At 33.5% G+C, this 15,779-nt stretch overlaps 2 protein-coding genes across 3 annotated transcripts in view; one reads left to right on the top strand and one right to left on the bottom strand.

Annotated features, from left to right (window-relative positions):
- Positions 1 to 1,707: 1,707 nt before the first annotated feature.
- On the bottom strand, positions 1,708 to 6,122 carry LOC108754457. Its single transcript, XM_018496732.1, has 6 exons — positions 5,931 to 6,122; positions 4,412 to 4,757; positions 3,494 to 3,745; positions 2,811 to 3,044; positions 2,328 to 2,556; positions 1,708 to 1,802 (listed from the first exon to the last, which is right to left on the bottom strand). The coding sequence occupies exons 2-5, from the start codon at positions 4,638 to 4,640 to the stop codon at positions 2,372 to 2,374; spliced, it is 900 nt and encodes a 299-aa protein (XP_018352234.1). The 5' UTR covers positions 4,641 to 4,757; positions 5,931 to 6,122; the 3' UTR covers positions 1,708 to 1,802; positions 2,328 to 2,371.
- A 6,126-nt stretch (positions 6,123 to 12,248) lies between these two features.
- The window catches only part of LOC108754464 (caveolin-3-like), a 5,539-nt gene continuing 2,008 nt past the window's right edge, over positions 12,249 to 15,779 (top strand). Inside the window, exons 1-2 of one of the 2 annotated variants that reach the window (XM_018496747.1) lie at positions 12,249 to 12,373; positions 15,043 to 15,140. In XM_018496747.1, the coding sequence (XP_018352249.1) occupies positions 15,045 to 15,140 (96 nt within the window). In that variant the 5' untranslated portion in view covers positions 12,249 to 12,373; positions 15,043 to 15,044. Of the gene's footprint in view, positions 12,374 to 14,865; positions 15,141 to 15,779 lie in introns of those variants that run through there. The other variant, XM_018496755.1, reaches the window with a different exon arrangement.

The following is a 15,779-nucleotide window of genomic DNA, read 5'->3' as shown; positions in this document are numbered from 1 at the left end:
CAAAAACATTGACATTTTTGGGATTGTACATACAAATTCATAATGTCGAATTACACTCAGCTAATTACTTTTTTAATCATTTCTATAAATCGCCATTGAATACGTCGTTAATTTAATTGAAACATTAATTTGAAGTTAAACAATTTAACTGAAAAAGTGAATTAAATTTGACTGGAAGTTCAATTTATTATTTACTAAATACGTACATTGATACTATTGAACGTTTACGTTAAAAATTGCTCTCTCAACGATATATTTAAATTAATAACGGTTGCCAAATCACGACGAAAATACGATGGAATTCGAAATATCGTTGAAAGTCGGGGAAAATGATGAAATTTTTGTCTGGAAAATCAGGGAGACGTTTGAGGATGAGGAATTTGTGACTTTTAACTCTGTAATATTTCTTCTTCAACAGTAATTCTAGACTATATATACCTATTTTTTTTTGCAACAACAAGATGTTACTTTCGCATGCTGAGATAGTCGTGTCGTGCCTCGTCTGTGCTTCGTTATTCGCGCGGCAATAGCGCCTCCATGCACGTAAACACGCGAGGAGAGAACGTGGGTGTATACGAGTACCGTTGCACGGCGTGGACAATCTTATCTAAATATTTGCATGTCATCGCGGGGATTCCAGTCCTCCCTTCGTCTCATCCGTGCGACGCGGTAATCTCTCTTATTTCGGTTTTATCCGCGTTACGTAATTCGCATTCTCAGCTGCGCGCCGCTTTCCGCGAGTTAGTCCGACGCGAGAGGAGGCTAATTTAATTTGCCCTCCCCGCGTTGTGTCTGATTAACTCGCATTGTGACCGTTTTTAGTCCGTTTGAGACCGCCGTGCCGAAATGAAGCGAAAGGCGAAACTCCCGCGGAAAGCGTGTCTTTTGTCGAAGGTGCGAGAAGTCTCAATTTTATCGAGAGAAGAGGAGGAGGGGAAAAAAGCTATTAAAATTCATATTTATCTGTTATAATAGAGTTCATATTTTTAGACTTTTTTTTTTAAGTGCGTAGAGACTTTCCGTAGCGCGTTCTGCGCAGAATTTTTTTCTTTATTCCCCTCATACAATTTTACAGACATTTTTCCGAAAAGATACGCAGCGGGTGTACTAAAATATTTCTCTTGTACTGATGATTCGTTTACACAAATTATTAATTGATCGGTACTTATTCGTATATGAGAAAAGTATGTTAAAATAAATGATTCAATTAAGAAAACTATCATCTTGGTAAAATGGTTCTCTTCTATCGCTTACACAACTTATTAATTTCTTTGACAATAATTGTGAATGAAAACTGCATGTATATATACATATATGTATTTACATAATAATTTTCCCGACGATCAGTACATATATATATATATTACGGTGTATTACACGTGAGAAAAGTAATGTTAAAATAATATAATGTTAAAATAGAAAAATAATAATTTTATGTAAATAAAATTACACATAATCTAATATATACATATAAATAATGTCACGACAATTATTGTACATAGAATATATTGATTAACGTTAACATATATATTTTTCTTACGTGATGTTGTTTTATAATTAATATATCATATTTCATCACACTTTTTTTACAGAGCATTCGTAATGTATTAACTATTTATGGCGATGTAAATAATTTGTTGTATTAATGTCTGATTAGCGTGTTATTTAAAATTTCAGTAAAATTCTGCAGTTGAGTTTTCGTACGACATGACTGGCGGATTTTGCTTTCTTGTTAGTAGCAATTTTCATCAGTGAAGTAAGAATCACTTTTTCAGAATAATAGGACCGTGACGATACACGTTCTTAAAACACAAGAACAAATTTATTTATAGAAAAGAAATCAACATCTATGTAAGTTAATGATTATTTAAATAATCTTACTACCTTAATAATGTTAAAAATAATATTCAATAATAGTTAGTAATACTGTGCTGTATAATTAATGGCTGCGTTCGGCAGAGAAAGCAACTTTGCAACTCTTGTAAAATTCTTTGATATGATTAGCTTATACATTTAGAGAGAGAAAGTAAGGGGAAGACCAATTATGTTACAGAATTTTACAACAGTTGCGAAGCTGCTTTATCTATTCAACAGAGTCAGTAAGTAAATTTCGAGATAGATTGTGGTACTTAAATTCACATTTAGAATATTTTAATGGTGAAATAAGTAATTCAACCTACAATATATTGTGTAAGCAATAGAATTATATACAAGGTACAAAAATAAAAGAAAAGAAGATGTATCATTACAAAAAATGAGCTATGTAGCTATGTATATCGCTACATTCATAAACATTTGATAAATTCAAAGCGGTTTTTTTGACGTACTTTCAGGACGTACTTCTGCTGTTTGCTTCGAATTCTTTTCATTTCTAACTGTCATCATTACTTTCATCGATTACTGAAGGCATTTTCGGTTTTGTTGAAGTTTTCACTCTTCTGGATTTGCTTTTCAATTTTTTTCTCTTTATAGTTATGCGCTTTTCGCAGTCTGTATAATCCGAATTGCATTCATAATTAATAGATGAATCAGGAAACCAATTTTTCATAACGGTTCCTACTAAAATAAAATTTATATAATAGAAAAGTGTGCATATGATAATCACAACCAAATAATGTAAAAATAGTTCAAGTAAATCAATAAAAATAAATTAGTCTTAAGCTATTTCAAATTGGAGTATTTAAATTTGTTTGATTTTCGCAGGTAAAAGAAATAGTCGAAAATCTCTACCGAGTGACAGCCACGATCAAAGTTTAATGTTATAATAATAAAGTGTGAATTTAAATAGATAACTGAGATTTGTAACATACTTTCAGAAACTTTTGTAGCTGCTTTCTTTGAAACTTTCTTGTTCTTACGCAATTTTAGAGTTTTCACAATTCTCGTTGTTTTCAGTTTTCTCAAATTCCTCGCTGATGTTTTCTTTTTGGTTTTTGATTTTTGGTCTTTCGTTGTTTTTAGTTTGAAGTTATGTTTTATATAGTTTGACTGGCCATTACAACTGCCGGAAGATTCGGAGTAGCTGCTTTTCAAGGCTTTTTCTACTACATATATGTATAAAAATAATATATAATAGTATTAATAGTATTATTAGTATTAGTCTAATTAGAAATAATCTTTCTAATTGAATACAATGATCTCTTATATTTTAATATATAAAGCAAATATTTATATTACACTGTTATTGAATTAATAAAATTACTTACAATTAGATCTACTGCTGTTAATAATTTTTTTCCATGTATAACAAAGTAATTAGATCAATTAGTTTTAATATTTAAATTAAATTAAATTGTTATTAAATTAATATATTAAATTAAATTAAATCTCCTAATTGAATTTAATTACTCATATTTGATTTTTAGAGATAAAGCGAACAGTCGAAAGTCAATTAAGTTAAAGTTACATAATCGCGAACGGTATCATAATAAGAAAGCATAAAAGGTAAAAAATTTGTGAATTATTGTTAAGTTTATGGTGCGAATGTACGTACTTTTGGGAAGTTCTGTCTTTTTCTTCCTTAAAATATTTATAGCACTAAATGGTTTTGGAGTTTTTCGACTTTTCTCGGACACCAAAGGTCTGAAACTATTCGAAGGCCTTATATAGAATCTCTTGTCTTTACTTTTCAACTTGCTCTTGTTTTTAGTCGTGTACGTATAGAGTCCGTAATCGCAATCCGTGCAACCTGAACTGCAACCACAATTATCGGAGGAATACGGACAGTAGTCCTTCAAGAATTCGTCTGTTGAAAACAAATTTTTCTAAATGAAATATGAAATGTGAAATAATTCTCGACGGATTAATCTGGATCTTTCATATCGGCTAAATTCACGTTTGATTGATTCTCTAAAGCGAGGCGAAGAATAAAAAAAATTTCCGTCCAGAATAATAGAATTAAAATTACAGGTGGTTTATGGAGAAAACAGTTTTCTATTTAAAAATTTAATTAGATACAGATCTGGAATTAATTTTCTTTGGACACTCAAGCATGATGAACACAGAGCAATGTTGCAAAAAATTTTGACGTTCTGGAAACCATTTTGACTGGCTTACATTATTATTTTGATGTGGTTCAGCAAAATTATTTTCAGATATGTATCTAACTCTAAATTTTTTTTAGAGACACTCCGGCAAAACTATTCTTTCCGTCTATCATTTAGATCTAGGATGTATGACCTGGATTATCAAAAAAATTGTATAAAATGCTCAAGCAAGTTGCAAAAAATTTCAATCTTCCAATAACTATCTTGAGTGTCCCACGTAATCATTTCAATGGTCCGACAAAGTTATTTTCAGATCTGTAACCAGCTAAATTTTTAGATACTTTACAACTGATTTTTCCGTATGTGTAAGTATTACGATTGAAAATTGAGATTGCTAAGCTTTACAGTGCGAATTTAAAACGTACCTTCAGATTTCGCCTTTTGGGTTTCCTTTGACGAAGCTTTGTTGGTTTTAAGTGATTTTTCTATGTCTGTCAAAGACATAAAGGAGAGAGAGAGAGAAGGCTTCGGCGCGGGAGGCCTTTTCACACGTTTTTTCTTCTCGGATTGTGTACTGATTTCCGAATACTCATAATCGTGGTCCGTGCAGTTGGAACTCGTGAGGAAAAGAGACGAGTCGGTTGTCGCTTCCATTTTTCAATGTAGAATGTAAGAACATTCCCGGCGAGTTGCAACAAACTGTGCCGGATAATTTTCAGACGTTTCCCAATCCTCTATTCTACGGTTGTGAAAAGGGTGAACCTTAGAATTCTGCGGTAAAAAAAGGAAACTTACATGTTGATTACGTTTGGGCACGCAGAAAAAACGAGTTTGCCGAAGTATTTACAAATTTAGCTATAAGATACAGTGATTTGAAGATATAACTTAGTTGGACTTTGTCAAAATAATTACGTAGGAAATCTTAAGCATAATAAACAACGCTGCATCCTCTAAATCTGAATCAGTAATCATATATTGATATCAGTGCCAAGTATGCCACTAATCAGTGAATTGAATGTGATCCTTAACCTAGCTAATCTTTATTGTGACATCTAACTAATCTTGTTTTAGTACTTAAATTCAATGAATATTGGAAGATTGAAATTGAACGTGCAGATACCAGTGTTTTAATTATATAATACTCAAATATTCTTCCTTTTTTAGTTGAACTTCACTGATTATCAGTGCAAAGTGTGCCACTGGGTAATTAGTGACTATCCACTGATTCAGATTTAGAGAGCAAAACGTTTAACATTTTAGCAATCGGTCTTACATAATTATTTTGATAATTCAACAAAATTATTTTCAAATCTGTATCCAGTTAAATTTTTAAATACTTTAGCAAAGTCCTTTCTGTACAGATTTGAAGCAACGACATAAGTCGAAGTACAAAATGGTTTCGGCCTCTTTGATTTCAAAATATTTTATAATGTTCTTGCTTTATTACAGAATAATATATACATATAATTTTTCAGAATAACCATCGAAAAAAGTTGAAATCGTCAAATTACAAATAAACTTTTATCTACACAGACAAATAGTCAAAATATGTATTTTTGACTGATAATATATATGCGTTTTAGTAAAAAAAAAAAAAAAAAAGAAAACATGTGTTTATAATCTGAAAACCTTTTAAAGAAAAGATGCCACTGAATCAGTCGATGAAAGGAATTTACTTTAAAATAAACAAGACATAACTTTCGTTAAAAGTCATTTTTATTACTTGAAGTGACAAACGATCGAAATAACTGTTAATCATTTAATAATAATGTGAGTTCTTTAAGTATTAAGGAAGAATGTTTTATTGAAATTAATTGAAAACATTTTAATAAATAAATTACTTAAATCCTGAGCAATAATTAAATATCGATCTAAAATGAATTCAGTACGAAGTAAAGACAAAGAAAATTAATGTTGTTACGCGGAAACAAAATACACTCGTACCTCGCGAAGAGTAGAAGAAACTTTCTGATTTATCGATCCAATGTGTAGCACAATTTATTCGTAATATATATCAAGTCTTTGATCGTTTCACGAATAGTGAAACTCTGTGACAAGCAAATAAATGTTGTCGCAACTGAATCGAGCGAAGCGGAATGATTTAGACAGACGTCAGCGAAGACAGCACACCAGCACGGTAACACTCGATCGCACAGTGATTCGAACATTCGGTTCTTGTGTTTCTTACATATATTTGGCGTCCTCACCTTTCGACATGGTATATTTACAGAGGATATGTATCGTGTGTCGCGCGCGCATGACAGAAATTAATGACGTTTTCCTGCGAAGCTTTTAAGTTTGCATTTCGAGCTTTCGATCTATGCGATCCGTGTCGGAATTCGGGATTTCGTTCTATTTATAATTTTACGTGCCGTGTTATTCGTAAACCGATCGCAGAATGGACTGATTGCGAGGAAAAAATTGGAGCAAGCATAATTTAATTATATACCTTGTAGTCATTTTCGGTGTCAATTATTTTTTTGTAGAATTATAAATATAATTATTATTATTACTAATGATAAGGAATTGAGGTAACTATAAAAGTAACGGCGAAATTCCTCATACTGTTGAATTTATAATGTCAAAGTGTCGCAGAAATATAATACAGGTCCATCAATTAAGAACAATTAATTATTTATTTGGAGTGCTAAAAGTGAGCAACGGTACTTTCAATACTTAAAATAAGTAATTAATTACTATTTTTCAAGATTAACGGTATTTCTATGAACATCATAGAATTATTTGTAATTTTTACATTGAGAAAAAAATGCTGTTGATTCAATTAACGTCTATATTACGGGCTGTCACTAACACAAGTGATTAGTTTATCTATATTTTTATTGACATAAAGGCATAAATTATTATTTTAATAATAAGCCCTTTATGTCAATAAAAATATGCATGAATTAATTACTTATGTTATACAGACTTTAATTGAATCAACAGCATTTTTTTTCTCAATGTATAGGTAATTTTTATAGAAACGTCAGTGTTGCTACTCACAATCAATATGTCATTAACTTAACTAAAACAACAAACAATTTAAATCCAAGAAATGTACCTTTTATTCAAATTTAGTTTATCATTTATTAAATGCATATATTAATGTGGACGTTTTTACTTTAAAACTAACACAGAAATGGATTGATTTACGTTATGACATGGAAGTTAAACCATTATTTGTTTAACTCGAGGAAATGGATTATCGTTACTCCTTTAACAGTACACTGTAAAAACGTAACGATATTACAAACAGAAAAAAATAACAGCGTTACTTACTTCCCAATCCTGCCATTTTCTTGTTAGAACTGGATAAAGATAAAAGTAAGTCAAACAGAAATTAGAATTAATCGACATTGGGTAGAAATGGACATTGGACTAGAGTTTTATTGTTCGCGCCCGGAAAGGAGAGTATCATATTCAATGTGGATGTTTACATTCAACGAAAGACCCGTATAACGATTCTAGTTTGATAAATCGTTGCTCGTTGGCTAAGAGCCACACGTTACATCGATAATATCGCGATAGAGCCGCGAAATAGAAATAATAATATCGTGATCGCAAACGACGGGTATAATGTGTGCGCAATACGCGGAGTTATGCCATATTATGGTTTATTATGCAACGCGCGCGTATTGACGCAATTCAGATCCGATCGCAAGCACGAACCGATCCATGGGAAATCTTGAATTACATGTTTTATATATCGGCCGCCGCCGCCGCCACCGTCGCCGTTGTTATTGAGGGAATTGAAAGGGCCGTCGTGACTGCGATTACGTTAATTTCTTCGCTTATGATAATAGCACAGGGCGGCCTTGTGCTCGTAAATTTTCGTTTCATAACCGGAGGAATTACATATTGACACGGTTGGCGAGTCCGGCGCGCCGCGCCACGAAACGGCTAGATTTACATTTTGTTATGGCGCCACGTCTAACATGGTGTCGGATAATCGAACATGGAGAATTGATCGCGACGAGCGCTGGTTTTTCAAGAGACGCGAAGAAATTGGCTAATGGTTTCTAAGACGTACGAAAACAAGGCTATTTGTACGACTTTTTTTTTTAACTGTACGACGAAGGGAGATTGCGAGTTTTGTACGTTGGTTTTATGTATCTTCAACAATGTGTGAAATAAAAAAACTGTGAGAAAAATGATAATTCGTTCAAATGATATAAAATGACGACGGTGCAAAAAGAACTTGCTCTTTTGAATCAACGGAAATAAGTTTGAATTCTATTTATTAATGGTGTAGATAAATAATGGACTTTGGCTTTTATGGGAAAATCGAAAATTGACAAAATGGCATCGCGCGTTTAAAATTATTATTATATTATTATATTTCATAAAAAAAAATAATCGTAATTTTTTTACATTAAAAGACAAGAAAAAGTCAACTGGTTCGATAGTTTTTGAGATATCATCATGTTTTAAAAATCTGCTTTGAAAACAGATTTGAAAACTACTACTTGAGAAAAACGCATTTAATGTTTGAGACATTTATGTTTTTTAGTAATTTTTATTTTACACACGTTGCTGAAGATACACAGAATAAATGTACAAAGCTTGAAATCAATCGCGTAATTCATTCAAAACATTCGGAGATAGTTTCGCTTTTGCGTGTCGGAAAGAGGAAAAAGGTCGCTTATCTTAATTTTCCTAAAAACAGAACGATTTTAAAGCATCTACAAATTTAATTGGATTGAAATTAATTTTGTTGGACTGTTAAAATAATTATAGAATAGTAGAAATTAAACATGACATAATTCTGCAAGAAGTTTTGATATTTTAGCAATCAGCTCAAGTGTTCTACATAATTATTTTGATTGTTTAAAATTATTCTCAGATATATTTACTTTCCTTAAATTTTTAGATATTTCAGCAAAATTACGTTCTTTCCGTGAACTTTTCAAAATTTATTCGAGAGAGAATTAATCTGAATTGAGAAGCTGATCAATCTTAATTTTCAGAATCTATTTTTCTTTCGAGAAAAGAGATCAATTAATTTTAATTCTAATAACGAAATGTCGGAGATTGCTCTCATTTTCTGGGAATTTACTCTCTGCTTTCGATTGGATGAAATCTCTCCGATAACATTTTGTATACTTGACGTTCCAAAAACCGTACCTCTCGAACACTCTGTTCAGGGAATAATTCCAAAATACCCTTCGACCGCTATGCTGAAAATGCGATTTTACCCTGCAGTCGCGAACACGAGGGTGGCGAGAATGTTTACGATGCCTCATGGGGTACGATAGAATGGCGTGACTCAGCGGCTGTAGGGATGACGTAAGAAAATGGGAATTTCGTGGTCTTCCAGGAAGGGTGGTAAGAAACTCGAGTCTCTATCTGTAAATCGTTTTTTCAGTCTTTTATCATATCTTCTATTTTTAGTTCTCTATTTACATATGCATGTGAGAGAAGAAAAGAAGCTGAATAATTGAGCAGCACTATGATTTGACCTTTCCGAGTCAAACAATCGTTTTTAATCCTCGAATGTCTTTGTCCATCTGTTAAATATGGAAATCTTTTTTTTTTTTTTTAAAAACATTGATTTGTACTTACGCCTCACTTTCACTGATATAAACGTGCATTCAGCATACAGTTTACATTAACTGCGTTAGTATTGAAATCTCAGGATTGAAATGAGCGCATTTAATATCTTGAAATTGTATTATCTTTGTTGAAACTGGAGAAAATGTGATAGAGAATGGCATTTCATGAGATGAGGCATCAATGCTGTTTATAAGCCTGGATTTTTAATATAATTCATATAACACAATAAAATAATAATAATAATAATATAATAAATTATAAGCTTAGACTAAATAAAACAATAAAATAGTAAAAAAAATAATATGGTAAGTTTTAAGTCCAGATCTTTAACATAATTAATATTAAACGCAATGAAATAATAATAATAATATGTTTCAGCTGCAGTAAATTAATTTATTATTAGAGAGATTTCATATTACAATAAAAGTTTATTCTGTTGAAAAATAAAAATGATTATTTTATTTTATCACCTTATGATTATACGAAGCGTTTGAATAAATTCGAAAAATTGGATAAAAAGACAGTGAAACGTCAACAAGATTTGGAGACTAACATCTCGAACAGATCGCCGAACGAGATTGTAAGGTGAATTACAGACGCCGGGAGAGCCGAGGTGCGGCTGTGCCAGCCGTGAATTCTCGTTCTTGCAATTCCCGACGGGAATCACGAGAGGACGAGGTGATTGTATGGCACTTTTTCACCTATACAAGCGACAAAAGTGCGCACCCGTTATGGTTCGTGACGGGGAACGCTTGTCGTGACTGTCGTGCTTACGCAACTCCGGGTTCCAGACTCGATTTAAGCGCCGGAATGTCCATCGCGATATCCCAAAGACGTCAGCCTCCATTCATACGTTTTCCCGTCCATCATCCACAGACCACGAGCCGCCATCCTGCATTGTCCACGTCGATTCTCGACGATCCCCCGTCGGATTCGACGGTGATGAGTCGCGTGTCTCGCGTCAAAAATCGTGGCGAGTCTCACTAATCTTTTTTACCGCGATAACAACACAAAAAGTACTTGTGCTGTAAGGTTTAAAAGTTTTCAGTCCAAAGATACGAGAAAGATGCAACTATTTTTATCTTTCATTATAATCAGCCTTTATTTCAATAAATATTTTAGGTGAATTAATTTTTCTACTAATAAATACTTAAAATTTTTGTTTTTAAAATGGCTGAACACTTTATAGAAATTGTTGCTTCATCATCGATAAATTTTTTCCGTGTATGTTAGACTTTGATTTTAAAAACATTTTTTATTTAAGTAAATCATCTTAAGAACAAAATTTCAGAATATTTTAATTTGTAGTGGTAGAGAAATTAATGTATTCTGAAAAATTGATTGAAATAAAAGTTGATTAATACTGAAAAATAAAAATAATTGTTTTCTTTTATAATATTTGCATTTAATTTTTGTTCTTAAAATGATTTAACTGCAGCAACCACTTTCTTCATAACTGGTAAATTTTCTTACGCTCATCGGATTTTGATTTAAAACAAATATTTCTTATTTTTAAGTATTATAAAACATTTTAAGGACAAAAGTTTAGAACATTTTTAATAATAGAGAAAAATTTATTTGTTATTCTGAAAAAAAATTATCCAAATAAAGTGTAATTTAATTGAAAATTGATTGTTTTATTCTAACCCTTTTGTTCTTGGTCTGGAAACTTTTGAAACTTAGTACATACATATTACGATAATTGATTGTAAAAGAAATCTCTAAATTTTGATAAAATGTACATAATATTTGTCATTTTCTATCTTTTTTATATTTGATCATTTACAGAATATTACGCTTAAAATGTGACGTAATAGAAAAAAATGAATAAAAAATATAACGTTTCTGTTAACAGCAAAGTGGGGGAAATTTTTATAAATTTTTATAAATTCTTTTTTATAAATTAAAAAAAATTTGTTTAAATTTTTCTAAATTTATAAATTCTTATAAAATAGATGTTATTAAACGACCATTTTAGATCTGTTGGTAAAGCTGCGAGTTAGTTTCAACTTACGTACTACTAACTCCATCTATTGACTGCAGATCGAAATTATAAATGTTACACTTTGATAAATTAGCGCACATTATTTATAATCAACGATAACAGAAATAGCAATTGCGTCATGTTAATTATCGCGCTCTATTAATATCGAATTGTATCGATATGATAAATCGAAGAAAACATTTTCGCCACGCAATCTTCGATTTGAATTTATAATGAACGAAACTAAATCAACTCCCTTTCTATTTCTTCTATATATAAATTTATAAAAAGTGAAAATATTTAACATTTAAAATTCTCCTTTTTCGAACCGACAGTTAATTAATTTTCCTCGAAGTTCTTTTGACTAATATTTCATATTTTTTTAAATAATAACTGCCGCAATATTGTGCTTCAATTTTTGTCTCTATGTTGTTACATTGTTTTCCAGTATTATTTGGATATGTTGTTTCAAGACTATTTTTACAGCATCGTCGAAATTACGTCGGGCCGCGGCGCGCGGGCCATTCACTTTCATCGCCGGGGTGGTTGTACCCCCCCGGACGATTACATCAACAAACACCGACCGGCCGTCGGACCGCAAGGGGTTGAAATCCTTGACAGTGCGCAGCCGCGCTGACCGCTGTCCACTTCTCTCTTCCTTACAATTCCCCGGAATATTCCCCTGCCTGCTTATACCCGCGTAGCGCCCAGGTGTACCACGAATACTGCACTATTGTAAAAGTGAGGCGACGCGCCGTGTCAACCGCAATCAGGCAATAAAGGATTCCTTCCAGCATTTCGCGATCAACCGGCAAAATAAGGGGCTCCAGGGTGGCGAACGGTGAACCGAGTGAGTACATACCGTCACCTCGAGCGCGCCCTTCCGGCCTCCTCCTCGGAAGGGTCCAATCTTACTCGTGCTCTTAGATCTCCCAAATTACGTGCCGTCGTATCTCAGTCTCTAGAAGGGGGGTTGATCACCCCTCGCGGTGGAGAAACGGAAACGGTGGCAGGGCCTTCGGAAGCAGGACGAGAAGACAAAGTAAAAGACCCGAATGCCTCGATTCGTAATGTTCCTTTTTTTCCGTTGTAATATCGAGACTGCCACGATTAAAAATGGGGAGTAAGCGAGTCGGAATAGAATCGCGGAAATAATTGATGACGCGAAGCAAGTAATTCGATCGGCCAAGCTCCACTTTGTGCCTTTGTTGGACACATTGCGGCGCGTCACGTGTAATAGTGGCATTTATTATGAATTAGTTGAGAATTGCGTGGGTTTCTCCTCGACCAAGTTTTGCGTTAACTCAAACTTGGATGGCAAAGGTCCCGGCGACTAGGAAGAATCGGAAACAGTCCGGAAACTCTGGTTACTCGGTAGACGAGACTTTTCGCGAGTCGATAATCGCGCGAAACGTAAAGCACGGACCGTTGTTTATGACCGGGGGATGGGAAAGGGAAACGGGCGATAGATACGATCTGCGACTTTTCTAAAGGAAGTAGGGCAAAGTCGCGGTGTCGCATAATTTCTCGTCTACATCACATTTTCTGTCCAGGCCTTCGCTCTTATACTCTGTAATCCGCGTGAATTTTTGCAAGTCCTCCGGATAATCATTTTTTTTCTATCTGTCGTTGTGATAAAATATACGCGATACCTTTCTTTCCTCGAGGAAAGTGGAGAAGACATAAAGCAATTTGCTCTCCCCTTCCCGTCATGATTTTGTAAAAGGGTGTATAGTCTGCAAAAAAGTAACTTGAGTTGGAAATTTATACTTGGGAAACATAAAATAGTTTGCTCTCTTTCTTGTCATGATTTTGTTTCATAAAAGATTAAGTATGTATCAGGTGTATCGTTTCAGTGAAAAGTGACTGGAACTGAAAGTTTATACTAAAAGTGAATATTACATACCTTATTATAAAATAAGATCAATATTTATATTCAGTTATACTCAGTATTTTATTCAATAAGATTAATTTACATTTAAAATCGTTTATATTTATCGATACAATTCTACAGTTTAAATGAAAATTTTATCATTTTATATCAATTATTTTTTAGAACCGTGTCTACTCTCTTCTTATTGCAATAATTTTTTATTTAAGTCTTAAATTGCGACTAACTTTTTGTATTGTTTTCAAATACAGTATAGAACCAAATTTGTAATTTTTTCCTAATTTTTTCATTTTGTTAAAAAATATTTATAATACGTCCTTACATTCTATATTTTTTAGATAAAAAGATAAAAATATTAACCTTTGTTAATTTATTTTTTACAATTCATAAAGCGTTACTTTTGTAATAATAAATAAAACTAATTAAAAGTAATAAAATAATAGTAAATAACTGCATTAAGTATACACATACACTGAGAAAAAATATCTCGAATTTCGATAAATATTTAATTGAATAGTACCAACTAAATATTTATTAAATACATAAATATATTTATTTAGTAAATATATTGATAAATATATTCATTTATTAAATTAATGTTTCTACAAAAAACATTAATTTGATTTAGCAATCACTTCTTTTATTAAGTAAATATTTATTTATTGTAAGCAAAATGTTTAGTTGGCAGTATTTAAATAAATATTTATTTTAATTTAGACTATTTTTTTTTCTCAGCGTACGTTTTATTAATTCAGTTTTATTAATTTTTTACTCGTTTGTTTATTTCGGTTTCTGCAACTACTTAACTTTATTTTTGCACTTTATTTTTAAAAAGTTCATATTAGCAACAAATGTACATTTTTAAAATTTCTATGCCCTAAGAAGAATTTATTTGTGAGAAGAAAAACATGATGTCGACAATTGATTGAAAAAAATCACGTCGGAATGGCACCGACACAGCGATTGTCTCCGCGGAGGACGACGTCGCGACGCCACGTGCGCATATATATATATATATATATATGAAAAAAATCGCGACCTCGCCGTAGTCTCGCTATAGAATCCGAGTGCAACAGTTTAAGTTAAGACGCGAGGGGAGAGTAGAAAGTTGTAGTCCCATTGCGTTTCGAATCGATAAGTACCAGCGGTAACAGAAGGGTACGTTATACGTAAATACGCTCCTCCCCAGGTCCACCCCTACATTTGGCCGCGAGATCGTCGAAGGCGCGTCGCGATCGCGCATCCTTGATCGCAATCCTTTGTCCTCCTCCTTTTCTCTCTCGATCGGGGGCGGGCAATTCCGCTAGTTCGTCGCAGCCAGTGTAGCGCGCGAATTTATTATTTAACGGGAATAATCGATGGCTTATGGATACGTGTACCCAGGGTGGTTACGTATCCCTCGCGATAGTCGTCATTTTCGCGATGGTGACGCGGCGCGTGGCAGGAAAAGCCGCTCCTCGTCCTCGTCTGCCGCCACGAATCGGCGGCGCGTGAAAGTCGCGAAGTCTCCCGGATTGGGATAATAAAGAAGCGCACGACGAGCGGCTCCCCGCGGGTAACCATGCTGGCGAGATTCCGCAACAGCTTCCGCTGCGGCATGCCGAAATGCCCGAGTATTCGTATTCCAGGGATGGAGAAGCCGGAGTCCTCCGCGGCGGGCGAGAGCGCCGGAGACTCCGGAGAGCTCGAGGACCGGGACCCCAACAGCTTGAATCAACATCTTCAGGTACAACGTCTTTTGTCTTCGCCAAATTTCGCACACCACTAATCACATCGAATAATCGATGATCGGTGCAAGTGGCATTTCTATTTTTTTTATTTTTTTTTTATTTTTTTAATCGAAAATCAAAAATGCCCTCGAAGTCACTTTTGTTCTCTAATCTTACGACGATGCCCTTCATCCCATATAAAGCACGCACCAACCTGCACGGAATAGTTTTGTTGAAATATCCCAAAATTTTTGCTAAATACAGAAGAGAACTTCATTGAACCATTTAAATAATTATGTAGAACGGTGAAATAAACACGAGCGATGTTGGAAAAAGTTTTGACATTTTGGCAACTAGCGCTTGAGCGTAATTATTTTGCATAATTATTTTCATGTAACAAAATTAATTTTAGATCTAGTTAAATTTTTCGATACTTTAGCGAAACTTTTCTCTCTGCGCACGTATCGCGAATTCAAGTGATACATTTATTACACTTTAAACCGGGGAGACGGTCTGGAAACGTTCAGAGAACATGTGGACGTTCTCAGGATGTCCCTTGAAAGATCTATGCTGTGAGAAACGTTCGGGAAAAAATGTTTGCGATTGTAATTGTACATCGAGAATTATAAATGCAATTGTTCATAAGATTGTAATAA

Source organism: Trachymyrmex septentrionalis, unplaced genomic scaffold, assembly GCF_001594115.1.
Source record: "Trachymyrmex septentrionalis isolate Tsep2-gDNA-1 unplaced genomic scaffold, Tsep1.0 scaffold119, whole genome shotgun sequence".
NCBI lineage: Eukaryota > Metazoa > Arthropoda > Insecta > Hymenoptera > Formicidae > Trachymyrmex > Trachymyrmex septentrionalis.
This window is presented reverse-complemented; position numbering and strand designations above follow the sequence as displayed.